The sequence below is a fragment of the Xenopus tropicalis genome, chromosome 6 (assembly GCF_000004195.4).
Source record: "Xenopus tropicalis strain Nigerian chromosome 6, UCB_Xtro_10.0, whole genome shotgun sequence".
Classification (NCBI taxonomy): Eukaryota; Metazoa; Chordata; class Amphibia; order Anura; family Pipidae; genus Xenopus; species Xenopus tropicalis.
The window spans coordinates 62,661,968-62,676,433 of record NC_030682.2 but is presented as its reverse complement, the minus strand read 5'-3'; the positions used below and the strand labels follow the sequence as shown (position 1 = coordinate 62,676,433).

The 14,466-nt window shown below is 37.1% G+C and overlaps 1 protein-coding gene across 2 annotated transcripts in view; it reads right to left on the bottom strand.

Annotated features, from left to right (window-relative positions):
• npsr1 (neuropeptide S receptor 1) overlaps positions 1 to 13,851 on the bottom strand; it is an 82,036-nt gene extending 68,185 nt beyond the window's left edge. Inside the window, exon 1 of one of the 2 annotated variants that reach the window (XM_031904469.1) lies at positions 13,517 to 13,851. In XM_031904469.1, coding sequence (XP_031760329.1) covers positions 13,517 to 13,663 — 147 coding nt within the window. In that variant the 5' untranslated portion in view covers positions 13,664 to 13,851. The remainder of the gene's footprint in view (positions 1 to 13,516) is intronic. The other variant, XM_031904468.1, reaches the window with a different exon arrangement.
• Between the last annotated feature and the right edge of the window lie 615 nt (positions 13,852 to 14,466).

Genomic DNA, 14,466 nt, shown 5'->3' with positions numbered 1-14,466 from the left:
ATAGGATGCAGAGTGTAGATCAAATTATTGCACCAGGTGCAACTTTCCATGCATGGGGGTTAAAGGGTACAGCTTGACTTTCTTTAGTTCTTGCACTTGTGTCTTAGTGGCAAATGAGTCCTCTTCTGTATTGTTATCACCTAAGTTAAAATGGATAACCCATGTGACAGAATGACTATAGCAACACATTATGTAATTGTATACATGTGACCAGCAGCATTAGGCAACAGAGAATTTCTGACAACTCTGCATAGGAGAGTCAAAAACAAATAAGTACATTATGGACTACTTTGAAATTTAAAGGGGTCGTTCAACTTATCAACATTTTCCTCCCATTTTTTTTCTATTAATTGGTATGTCTGCAATAGATAAGCACTGCATTAAGTTTATTGCAATGTTTGTTTTTCTTCAGATAATTCTCGAATCAGTAGGGTGTTGTCGGTCATCACTAACAATAAGCAACATTTTTCACCAGGCATGCATTTGCGATCCATTGATTCCAAATCCTTTGTGTATAAAAAAAATTGACATAACATGTGGGCAAAAAAATGGGAATGGGAAGTTTTATTAATTTTTCAGCAAAACAAGATATTCACTCATCACTGGCCATCACTGTTGCCAAAACCTAACCCCCCATAAAAAATAACTGAATTTGACTGTTTAAAGAAGTATGATCAGTTCTGACACATTGGCAAACAAGCAAGGACTTTGTTAAAAAGGCAATTTGTTGTAAGTATGTTAAAACACTTTCTTTCTTGCCGTGAATATTTTCTTAACAGTAACAACAAGAATGAATGTTCTAAAAAATGTAAAAACATGTTATATGCTGGAATGGTTTTAGCATACCAACGCACAATTATGTAACTTTTCATTTGTCTGAGATTTATCTGCCAACTCCCTGCCAAGACCACAGCAGCTTCCAAATATATCTGTAGTAAATTAATTTCATGACAATCTTACTTTCTAGCTTCAAGACTATTAAGAAAATGCAGAAATGATTGATAATTATTGCCATCTGTTACTGTCAGATCTAATAGTGCTCATGACCACAAGTGCAATGTGCAAATTAAAACTTTGGTAGTAAGTAACCACAATTTTTACCCACAATGCAGTGTTCTGTATGTTCTCTCTTAATATGTCTTCTTTTTCTTCTGTCCTGCACACCCTACTATATACAGCTTCTATGGCTTTGTCCCAGTCTGAACAATGGGTTGAGTAGCAGAAATGCCTGAGTAGCAAAGTTTATTTTGTATACTGAAGATGAAGCAACGTAACCAAATCAGCAGGTAAAAGCAGTGTCAAAGGTCAAGACTCGTAGAACAGATTCATAATTGTAGGATAGGCAAGGGTCAAACCATAAAACTGAGACCTAAGGATGGTATTTAGTAGAACAGGCCAAGCGTCAATAAAAATAAGTCAGGCATGGTTAATGGTTCAGTGCAACTATTTATGTCTGTCATTTACAAGGTATTGAAACTTAGAATGCATGTATGCCAAAATGGCACACCGCTAGTATAGGGAATGATTTACCAGTGACAAAATGCAGTGATGGAAGAGAGCACAATGATGCATTAATATCCAAATTACTTGCTGTACACACTTATGAGCATCACAATCCAATGTTGACATAATATACTACAATCTGACATTTAGATTGCAAATGTCAGATTGTAGCATATTATGTCAACATTGGATTGCTCTTCCCAGTTGATATCTCCAGACATGCACAAGTTTTTCAGCAAGACAGAGTGACTTTTCTGGTAAATAAAAATTATCTGAGGGATGATTGCCAAGGCACTAGGCAATTACTGTAGTTTGGCTATACATTCAATATTACATACCTTAGGCCTTTTTTTCTTTTAAAATGTCTGGGATAAAAATGTATTGGCCCTTTTACTATAGTAACTTGATTAACCTGGTTACATTCAAACTTAAAGGAAAAGTAACACTAAAATTTAAAAGTAAAAAATCTATTCTACCCTGCCCCAATAATTGCCCTATCCTGCAAACCGCTTAGTATTTTGAATGCTTTATTAGAAAATACCTGATTAAACTTGGCTTCCGTTCATTTGAATTAAGGCGATACGGTGAAGGAAGGAGCAGCATCCACTATGCGAGGATCGATTGATCAAGCCTAGCCTGACTCCTTCCTATACAAAAGGAAGGCTAGGCTTGATCAATTGATTGTCGCAAAGTGGATGCTGCTCCTTCCTTCGTGGTATCACCTTACTTTAAATGACCGGAAGCCAAGTTTTAACAGGCATTTTCTAAGAACGCATTCAAAATACCATGTGGTTTGCAGGATAGAGCAATTATTGGGGGAGGGTAGAATAGATTTTTTACTTAAAAATTGTCAGTGTTACTTTTCCTTTAAACTGCCTCAGTCCTTACATAGTCACCCTTTCTTCTTTTGCTGAAACAGTTTTGCTGGTCTTTAGTGATGAGTGAATCTGTCCCATTTCGCTTTGCCGAAAAATTCACAAAACATTTTCTGTCGCATGCTTCTTTTTTTTGACGCATGTGTCTTTTTTTGCCGTGACCACACCCATTTTGATGCAACCGGACCTATTTTGACATGACAGTGTCTATTTTGCTGCAACCGCACTTAATTTAACATGACCGCACCCAGTTTGATGCAACCACTACTTTTTTTGAAGTGCACAGAATAAAATTTGCTTATCACTAGATGGTGTGTTATTGAGTTACTTAACACTACTACTTTCATTCGGGGTTTTGGTATTTAGCAAGTGTGAAAAAAATGCTTATGTAGCCAAAATTCCTCTATCTGGTTAATGATTTAAATGCATCAAGAGGCATGTCGGAACCAGCTGGAGTGGAAGTTCATGGAAGTTCATTTCTGGCATTGGGGTGGGTTAAGTTTTGTTTCCTTGCTCTTCTTACCTTGTGGCTACCCATTGTCCTGCCCCAATGAGATTTAGAAATCAGAATGAAAAATTCTGGAGGGCCACATTCTTCCTGTTACCTCACCCTGGTTCTGACAGCTATGCACTGAGCCTTTATAATTCTAAACTCAAAGCTGAGTAGGTAGAACCACCATGCCCTGGCACGTAAAAATATTATTCTAAGATTCTGAAAAGTTTCTTTTAGGCTATACTTACTCTTGTCAGGTAATCTAAGTACTCAACCCACACTTTAGGTATATATAGATAGAAAAGGAGGTGGCTGTTGCCTACCTCAGCAAAAATATTTAAGCAGTTATCTCTAAAGTATTCAACTTTTGCTATCTGCTTACAAATCTGAATGCTATTTTGTTAGTGTTCAAAAACATAGCTTGAAATGCAATTCATGTTTTAGTTATGTTACTGCATTACTGTTTGTGCTACCAGCAATGTGTTCAAGGGTACAGTATGCTAATTGGACCCTGTTAAAATAATATATATATTTTTTTGCTTTCTATAAATTTCAGAGTAAAATGTGGTAATGAAGAAATTTGTGCCAGCAGGGGCAGTCACCAAGAGTTTTATTTTGAAGAAAGTAGCTGGGAAGTCAAAATGTATGATGGGGAACATTAATTTACGCTTGAAACAAAAGGTTTACTTTAGTACCAGTGCAGATATCACCATGAGATTAATGTTGTTTATTCGTATTTAGCAAGATCTGAATTTATCTCATTGTTTACTGAGGTTTCTTTGCAAATTTGCAGTCTCTAAATCTTCTGTTTATCATTCTTGTCAGCTAAACTAACCAATGCATATATTTATTGATGTGTTGTTGAAGACTATAGCATTGTAATGAAAAAATAAGCAAGAATTCAGAACATGCACTTGTTTTGCTACATCTAACTCCCTGGGTGTTCTAAATTTTAAGTTTTGAAAAGCCAGTCATGCCTCAAAATGTAATGGACACCATATATTAATACCATGACATAGATACAGTAAATTAGTGTTGCATGGTGGATCATTGGTTAGTGCTGCTGCCTTATAGTGCAAAAGCTGTTTTTTTTTTCATCAATTAATAGCAGTTCAGGACAAGGAGCTCATCTTAGCTTTATATGGTATTGTCCTTGTTTAATTTATAGTAACTGTTGTGTTCTCGCCTACTAAAGCACTGTATACACTTGTGCTATATAAATAAAGAAATACAATGCCCTGTTAATACTGTTTTTTTTTTTTTTCAGTACAAAGCAGAACTGTTAATTTGTTCTACTAATATGATTTTGTGTGGAATCTTCCCTGGTTAGAATTTTTCTAGTAAATATTTGCACGAGTTGTACTGATCTTTAAAGCATATGCTTGTTTACATATGATGGGGCAAGGTGCAAAAGCAGGTACAAGCTACTGCCAGAAGCTGTGGGTGCAGTATGACCACTAAAGGGAGTGATTTTGCACCCCTTTGAGTTGTTACATTTTTGTTCAGGGTTTTCTTAATTAACCCCTTTTGTGTTTACAAGCTACCTATTGCACTATTTTCTTGGTTTGTGGCTATCATCTGTGACTGTGAATGTTTTTTGTCTTAACAAATATAAACCTACTTGTTTTTCCAATTGTTTAATTAAACGTAGACTCGGTTAGCCCAGGTACAAAACTAATAATTTACCCAATCTACTTCAACAAAAAAAGGCCATATTCATATGATTATGACAAAGTCACTCAGTCAGTTAAGTTATAGTAAGGTCAGCTGATGGGTCCCTAGGACACTTTTTTGTTTAAACACTTACCCTTAATTGTAGTCAATTGGAAATGAAAGTATAAAGCTTCCATTTAAAACTGTATTAATGCATGTATTATTAGCAATATTTAGTTTATTAACACTACTATTTTATAACCAACATTAATAAAAGTAAAAAAAATGTTTGCATGAAATTGTAAATAAATACTTAAAAGGGTATATCCAAAATCATATGAGTCTGTAGGAAACATACATAGTAACAGTAACATAGTAGACAAGGTTGAAAAACATCCAGGAGACGGCACAAAAACCCAAATCTGCAGCCTCTCCAATTTGCCTCCAAGTGGGAGAAATCCCATCCTGATTTCAATAGGGAAATGGCACCAGTCCCTGAATCAACTTTGTGTTAGAGTTAATTTCAGTAAATCCAAGCACACCACATATACCACAACCCCACAGTCCAAGTTCCTACTTACCTCAGTATAAAAACTATTTAATTCAGTTGACATAATCTATCCTTCATAAAACCATGTTGATTATTACTATTAATGTTATTCTCCAGAACATAATCTTGAGTTTGATACCTTAACAAACCTTTACATAGCTTGCCCACAACAGATGCCAGATGCACCAGTCTGTAATTAAAAGGCTAAGATCATAACCCCCTATTTGAATATTGGAATTACTGTACATCAGCTGTCCTCCAATCCATAGGTACCATACCTGAACAAAGGGAGTCTGAGAAAATCAGAAAAGTGGCCTTAAGTTTAACTAAGTTCTCTAAACACTCAAAAGTGTACAGAGTACAGTGGTCCTGTAACTCTGCCTCCTCAGTTGCATAAATTGAGGAAACAATCTATCAGGACCACGGAGAGTCGTTAGAGAAATTCGTAGGGGAAGGACCTCTCCTACACCTCCCACTGAGGCGACAGCCGCTGAGGGTGGAAACAGGACTGGGCCTAGTGGAGGAGTGGCAGGAGTGCCGAACCGGAGCGTCAGAAAGCAGGAGCGAAGTCAGGCAGGCAGAGGGTCAGTACAGGCAGCAAGGGTTCAAAGTCAAGTCAGGCCGGGTCAAAAATCAGAATCTTGGCAGCAGAAAATAAGGCTTGGTGTTTTCCAATAGAAAAGATCACTTAGCAGTGATCCTAGGCCTCTGGCGCACTTCTGCGCATGCGCAGAGCGTCGGATGCGCGTCCCCGAGCACGCCTCCATCATTACGTGTCATTACGGCGCGCGCGCGTATTCGCCGGCGCTGTGACAGGCGCGCGCATGCACAGAAGGGCGCGCCTCGTGCCTGCTCCACTTCGGGACCTGGCGGCCAGAAACGGCGAGTGCCCCCAGGTACCCTACACAATCTGATTAAGCACATTTGTTTTTCAGCATTCCTTGCAACCAAAATATATATTTTTTTTAATGTGCCACACTTTCATCCTGCATCTTTATAATAGTAAAATAAAAACAAGAATGAGACCATTTTTCTGCTAAGTGGTTTGCATTAAATGTGTCCTTGTTTTTCAGGGTTTTCCAATGTGCTAGGTCTGTAAAGATCCCTTCCTCTTCATCTGAATGAATGAATGAATGCATGCATACTATATAGGACAGATAGTGTTCATACATGTGGGTTAATATTGTTATGTATAAGCATGTAAGAAGGCAAGTGTTTCAGTAAGTGCATATGTGTGAGGGAATATGACTGGAATATATTTAAACTGAATAACAAGTGACATGCTTGTTTCTATTTTAAGTCAAGTGGCACTCTAATGTCCTTAGATTCATTGACTGATCTATCTCTACTTTTAATCCTGAATAGGATCCTATGAATGCTTTTGAAAAAAAGCAATCCCTGTTATCTGTGATGTGATTTCCAACTGTGGTGTCTGTAGTCTTTTCTAACAGCCAATATGCATTTTAAAGTGTATATTTTTAAGAATAATGTTATACAGCTGTACCTATATTCTTTATTTTAGGTATTGGGAGGAAATTGGTTGCTTCTCTAAATAATTTACAATACCATTATCACATTCAACCTGAATGCATGAGGACTTGCTTTTAAAGTACAAGGAAAGGGTAATACATTGGCCACATGGTTAGGCACCCAACAGTGTGTTAAATCACTAACCTTTTTCCCTGGCCCATTGTACTATTTTTTTTAAAAAAATACATGGATATGTCTTTCTTACTTTACACTGCCACCTTATTTATATTTCAAAACTCCATTGTGGCTTCTTTACACTCTCAGACCCATGTATATGCACAATGACAATGTTTTCTGATTTTAATATACTGCACATGCACAAGCCTAGAAAGCTGCAAGGAACCTTGGGAAATAAAAATATCAGAGAAAAATATCACCTTAGTACTCTACTGTTTTGATCCCTAAATTGATCTTCAAGGATAATAAATAAACACACTACAAGTAGGGGATGCACAGAATCCCAGATGATTCCAATTTTCTAGCTAAACCAAATCCATACCCTTAAAATCACATTACTTTAGACTATGTGACAAGGAAAGCTGCCAATTTCTTTTGGAGTGCTTGATTTTTTTTTTTAGTGCTGCTGCCTAATAGTGTGAAAGCTGTTTTTTTTCATCGATTAATAGCAGTTCAGGACAAGGAGCTCATCTTAGCTTTATATGGTATTGTCCTTGTTTAATTTATAGTAACTGTACCCTTGATTGTGTTCTCGCCTTCTAAAGCACTGTATACACTTGTGCTATATAAATAAAGAAATACAATGCCCTGTTAATACTGTTTTTTTTTCAGTACAAAGCAGAACTGTTAATTTGTTCTAATAGTATGATTTTGTGAGGAATCTTCCCTGGTTAGAGTTTTTCTAGTAAATTTTTGCACAAGTTGTACTGATCTTTAAAGCATATGCTTTATTAAATGGCTTGTTTACATATGATGGGGCAAGGTGCAAAAGCAGGTACAAGCTACTGCCAGAAGCTGTGGGTGCAGTATGAGGGAGTGATTTTGCACCCCTTTGAGTTGTTACATTTTTGTCCAGGGTTTTCTTAATTAACTATTTTCTTGGTTTGTGGCTATCATCTGTGACTGTAAATGTTTTTTGTCTTGACAAATATAAACCTACTTGTTTTTCCAACATGTATAGAGTATGTCTATACTATGTCTATAGAACATGTAGAAGTCAATGGCAGGTGCACTTTTTACAAATGGAAGATCTGTCTTTGCTTCATGATTTTATAGGCTTTAGGGTTTTTTTTGACACATGCATTTGTGTGACAATACCAAAAAGTTGCAGTTTTTGCCACCTCTTTTTTATTCTTACTTTTTCAATTGGGATCTTTAAATAAATGACTAGACATTAATGTATTTTGTGGAAATTAGTTTAATTTAGAGTTTAAAAACTCTAAAACCACAAAAATCCGAATGTTTATATATCTGCCCCTTGGAGCCATGCTGCACACACAGCATAACATATTTATAATAAATAAAAAGAAAAGACAAATTGGTGGGCAGGGCGAGGGTCAGTGCAATATTACATTTTTCTTTATAAACTGTTTAGGGACTGTTAAAAAAGCTGGGTCCGCATTTCGACATTGGTGAATTGTTTCGAGAAACTTCCGTGAAAATTCGCCGCGGAAAAATTCGTCACACTGATTTTTTTTGTTGCGTGTCAAATTGAGTACGGTCACATCAAATTGGGTGCGGTCGTGGCAAAAAAAGCGCGGGTGTCAAAAAAATCTCTCAACAAATGCTTTTTGCAAATTTTTCGATTTGCTCATCATCACTAAAGCTGGGGGCAACGACACAAAAATTAGCCTTCTTAATAACTAATGAACTAAGACTAACAAACAAAAAGCTTTGCTAAAACTCTCCATAAATTGATATAGTTGAGTGCAAAGAGGGCAGCTACTATTTCAACCTTAGAGGTAGGAGGGAGGGGGCAGGCTCTTTCTCATACTTAGAGCAATAGTACAATGGGACATTGGTCATATTTTTCCCTCTGCAAATTTTCACAACACAGATGTATATGCAAACTCAGATTCAGATACACGTCAGCAATCTGACTAATCTTTTGAGGGGGATCTGAGCAGGATTCAGCATTTATCTGAAAACAAAAATACTGGATTTGATTCATCCCCAGAATACACATATTCTAGCACCAAATACTGACTCATAAAAACATTATCAAGTCACAAACCAGAATTTTTTTTTTTTAACATGCTTCCCACTCTTGAATACATAGACCACAATAACAGTTACAATCACATTCTGCCTTTAATACATTTTGCTGTGATTAGAGTCTTGTATCTAAAATGAAAGCAGATTTATATTTTATCTTTACAGACTTTCAGAGATAAAACTGTCATTGCAGAAATCTTTGAAGGTAAACTAACTTTTTTTAAAATAAACAACTCTATTTTAGCATATACATATATATATATATATATATATATATATAAACAGGTGAAAACAGGCACTCACGTATAATGAAGTAATAATTTGCCTGGGTGCAGTATAAAGTGAGCATACAAAATTAGAAAGAATATGCCGCACACTCAGGTCTTAGATGCAAAAAACAAAAAATTTTTTATTTGGATCAAGGACTGACGTTTCGGCCACACAAGCAGCCTTTCTCAAAGTGCAGATGTGGCAATCAAACCCCCCTGATAAACCCAGCAGTGGCAAGCCTTGATGACATCATAGAGTGGGTGTGTCTAAACACCAGACACTGTACAGACACAATTTGAATAAAACAATTACAAAGGAAACCAAAAATGAGTAGAAAGTGCAAGAGAAGTGAATCACCCTGTGTAAAAGGAGCGGGAAATCCCAGTGAAATAAATAAAATGCAACAAGTGTGCAAAGAAAGGGCGCTTGAATCACTGTGTGGCTGAACTGCAACTCCCAGTACCCGCTCTGATTCGAAGGACGCTGTGGTAATTTGTATATGTTTGTCCATACTGTTAAGTAATACGCTCAAACACATAGGTAGGCTGGCGGCTTGGGGCACAAGGAAGCGATAAGAGCACCGTAAGCACAATATTGTGCTGCAGAGGGTGGCAATGTATCAAGAAAGGGAACCATGTAGTTCACATAGCGCTCCTCAGAGCGTCTAAGTATACTTATACCTCGGCATATAGCGGAGTGTACTGACATGAGTGTCATAATTGGCGCTGTGAGACAGTGCTCATTAGCGGTTTGTTGAGGTGCCTGCGGCTAGCTGCGTGCATGACCAGGAGTCATGCACGCAGCTAGCCGCAGGCACCTCAACAAACCGCTAATGAGCACTGTCTCACAGCGCCAATTATGACACTCATGTCAGTACACTCCGCTATATGCCGAGGTATAAGTATACTTAGACGCTCTGAGGAGCGCTATGTGAACTACATGGTTCCCTTTCTTGATACATTGCCACCCTCTGCAGCACAATATTGTGCTTACGGTGCTCTTATCGCTTCCTTGTGCCCCAAGCCGCCAGCCTACCTATGTGTTTGAGCGTATTACTTAACAGTATGGACAAACATATACAAATTACCACAGCGTCCTTCGAATCAGAGCGGGTACTGGGAGTTGCAGTTCAGCCACACAGTGATTCAAGCGCCCTTTCTTTGCACACTTGTTGCATTTTATTTATTTCACTGGGATTTCCCGCTCCTTTTACACAGGGTGATTCACTTCTCTTGCACTTTCTACTCATTTTTGGTTTCCTTTGTAATTGTTTTATTCAAATTGTGTCTGTACAGTGTCTGGTGTTTAGACACACCCACTCTATGATGTCATCAAGGCTTGCCACTGCTGGGTTTATCAGGGGGGTTTGATTGCCACATCTGCACTTTGAGAAAGGCTGCTTGTGTGGCCGAAACGTCAGTCCTTGATCCAAATAAAAAATTTTTTGTTTTTTGCATCTAAGACCTGAGTGTGCGGCATATTCTTTCTAATTTTATATATATATATATATATATATATATATATTGAGTCAAACCACATATCAATTTACAGCCATGTTAGTTTCTTCCTCTACATCAGTGATCCCCAACCAGTGGTTAGTGAGAAACATGTTGCTCGTCAACCCTTTGAATGTTGCTCCCAGTGGCCTCAAAGCAGGTGCTTATTTTTTTAATTTCTGGTTAGGAGGCAAGCTTTAGTTACATAAAAACCCAGTGTAATTGCCAAACAGAGCCTTATGTAGGCTGCCACTCAACGTAGGGAATATCAAATAGCCAATTATAGCTCTCATTGGCACATCCAGGAACTTTTTTCATGCTTGTGTTGCTCTCCAAAACTTTTTCCATTTGAATGTGGCTCACAGGTATAGGTTGGGGATCCCTGCTCTACATCATCCGTATACATGTAGGCAGACACTCTAAATGAGCAGTCCATCAAGGCAGGGAAGTAAAATCAGTGTAAGTTTATGTAGGTTTTATCTATTAGATGCCTGTGTTGTAACCAATAAGCATACATTGATTTTACTTTACTGCCTCAAGGGACTGTTTATTAAACTGTATATGATTTTGAAATACATACACATATCAGTCAGTATTAATTAATTGTAACCCTGTCTGAATCTGCAATGTGCAATTTTGGGTGCAAGTGTAGCTCCAAGCTTCCCCTGCATCAGTTGCACCACTGCACAGCATTCATTCCAACAGATTACTGGGGCTCAATGATGCTTGGTGCCGAAATGCTCAAATGTAAGGAGCAGCTTTGGGTTCAAGCACCTTTAGAGAATTGTGTCAATTTGCATTACAGTGGCAAACTTTTGTGTGATCACAATTGCATTGGCACATTGTAAATGAGTCCTTTTGTGTATTTAGTTAAATATAAAATAAGAGAAGTGTGAAAAGTATTATTTTTTACAAAAAATATTTTGATTTACATATTTTCTTTGTACCAAAATTTTAGCCATCTTTGTGCGAAGATTGTTTGTCATTTATATAAGTCCCTAACCCAGTGATCCCCAACCAGTGGCTCAGGAGCAACATGTTACTCACCAACCCCTTGGATGTTGCTCCCAGTGGCCTCAAACAGGTGCTTATAGTATTTTTGAATTCCTGGCTTAGAGGCAAGTTTTGGTGTCATAAAACAGGTGTATTGGTAAAAAGAAGCTCATGTAGGCTGCCAGTCCACATAGGGACAACCAAATAGCCAAAACAGTCCTTATCTGGTACCCCAGGAACTTTTCTCATGATCATGTTGCTCCCCAACTCTTTTTACATCTATATGTAGCTTATGGGTAAAAATGTTTGGGGACCCCTGCTCTAACCCAATGGAGCCTGTAATCCCTTGAGCATTCACCCAACACATTTGGGTTCATTAAATCTAGCCTGCCTATGCATTTTAGAGAGTGGGATGACACAAGAGCACTCAAACCAAAGTCACACAGACAAGAAGAGAATATGCACAAATCTCATTGCAGATAGTGCCCATGTCAAAACTGAACTCAGGACCTTATCGCTGCAAGGCAGCAGTGCTAAACACAAAGAACCAAAAATTGCAAAATAGCATTTAAAATAAGGTATGGCTAGAAAATGTTTTTTTTTTTTAATTTTTTTAGTTTCAATATGAAATAGTTGTACCTGCCTTAAATAATCTGAAAGATCAAGGCAAAAAACCTGGAGTATATCTAAATCAATGACAAGACAGAGTCTTGGCAACTTCCTCCACTCAACAAGAACAAGAACCAAATCCCTGTATAGTTATATAAATAGTGTGAAGGGCATTATAACAATTATAATAGTAATAATAATAGTAACAATTATTCTTTTCCTACCACTCTATTCTCACTGCGCACCCATTATCGGAGCTGAAACTAATTGTTTTCTGAATAGTACAGCTGACATCAAACTCCTATCCACCTCCCTTTAGGGTCAAGAAATAAAGCTGCAAAAAAAAAGTGGTTTTCAGTGACATCAGAAGCCTGCTAACCATAATCTAGTGCAAATATATACTTTTTTGATGTTAGTTTGGCACTCTTAAACTATATGTGGGTGGTGAGTGTATATATATAAATGGTGGAGGGTTGCATTCTCTTTTAAACTCAAACTTGCGAAAATTTCAGAGAAAACATAACATTAGCCAATGCAAACTCTGTGATCCTTCAACCGCCTACATCAGTATTGTGTTTTTTTCTTATTGTGTTTATTATCTTCTATTATTATGTGTTTGTGAACACAGCTAAGTTACTTACACACTGTATATCAGTGAGTACTGCATTATTCTTCAAAGGTATATCTAAACCCTGCCTCCTTTTCCTCTTGCACTTCATTTTTACATTGTGATATCTTTCAGAACATAAATGAGTGGTATTAATGCATTATACAGTTATCAGCATGGACAGCAAGATGTGTGTGGCATAGGTGGCTGCCTGTCATCAGATGATTCATTATCAGTGGTTTTAGACTGATAAACCTGTAGTCATGTAGTCAACAAAGTAGTCATATTATTTTTAATTAAAACATATTTATACAGTACCAATATATTCCACAGTGTTTTCTATGTAACAATTTTATAATGCTCTCTTGATACACAAAACAGAACAAACCATATTCATAACCAAGCCTTCCCTATATAGTGTATAATAGCAATGTGTGGAATTTTGACTGCAGTTAATGTGCATTACATTCTGCTAATCATAACCTAGAATATTGTATAAAGGTAATTAAAGTTCCCTTGGAGTGCTATATAATTTTTCATAAAGTACATGACAATCTGCATGTTAATTAATCTAATGTACATTTTTATAACGTTTTGTCTATGTCCATTTGTTTCTTTTTAGTTAATACATTCTTTTAAAAAAAACAATCTAGTAAGGTAAAATTTTAAATACTATATCATAATGTGACTGCTACACAATGCCTGAAAAGGCATAGTGAACAAAAGTTCTGTTAATGTATTACATTAAGCAAACACATGACATACCTTAAATGATGTATAAAAAGATTCCCATGCATATTCTTCTTCTATATCTGCAGAGGAATTTGCTGATGTGCAATTGGTCAGAGTTAAATTCAGTGTTCCTGAGCTGGTATTGGAAAAATCACTGGCTTCAGCAAAACTAACTTGCATTGCGATGTCTGGCTAGGCACAGCTTTTCCCTGACAGAGCACAGGAAAGAAGTGTTCACCTGGTGAAAAGGAATATGAGCTCAGTGTTCTTGCTCCACCACTGGCTGACTGAGGCATATGCTTTTTGAGCAGCTTTATTTTAGCAGCAATACATGTCCCTCTTCAAGCTGTACCTACTCATCATCTCTGACAGAAATCTGTAATGAAAAAAATGATAGCCACATGCTCTCTCCTAGCAGACAATTGTAATAAGGCACATACTTTACATTTCAGCTGCATGTTTCCAATAATGGCTTGCTCCCCTAATGTACATTACATATATGCTGCTAGGTACCGCTCGCTTTTAACTCATATAGCCAGGCAACGCTGGTAGAAATGCATTTGCTTTCTGCAAACCTATATTTTTCTTTATTTTTAATTATTGTACAGTATATAGTTTAGTATGTATTCTATTATCATCTATTTGTCTATTTAGCTATCTATCATCTATCATACATGAGTCTGTCTATATATCATTTTCCCCCCCTTCTACCTGCCATTAAGTAAATGGAGCATCTGTAACTGTCAGGCTTTGGGTGCACAGTATGTAATATTCCATGGGATCTGTGGGTACACCAGGAATTTGGTCTGTGTTACACTATCAATGTATAGTGGCACTGTGCGAGAGAGCTGGGAACTGTGTGACATTCTAGGGGTAGACTTAAGAGTTGTGTGACTATGGTACTGTATAATATCAGTGTATTAGCAAGGTAGAGGTAAAAAAAAAAATCAAACAAAAAGATTTGTTTGAAAAACTACTCCTTT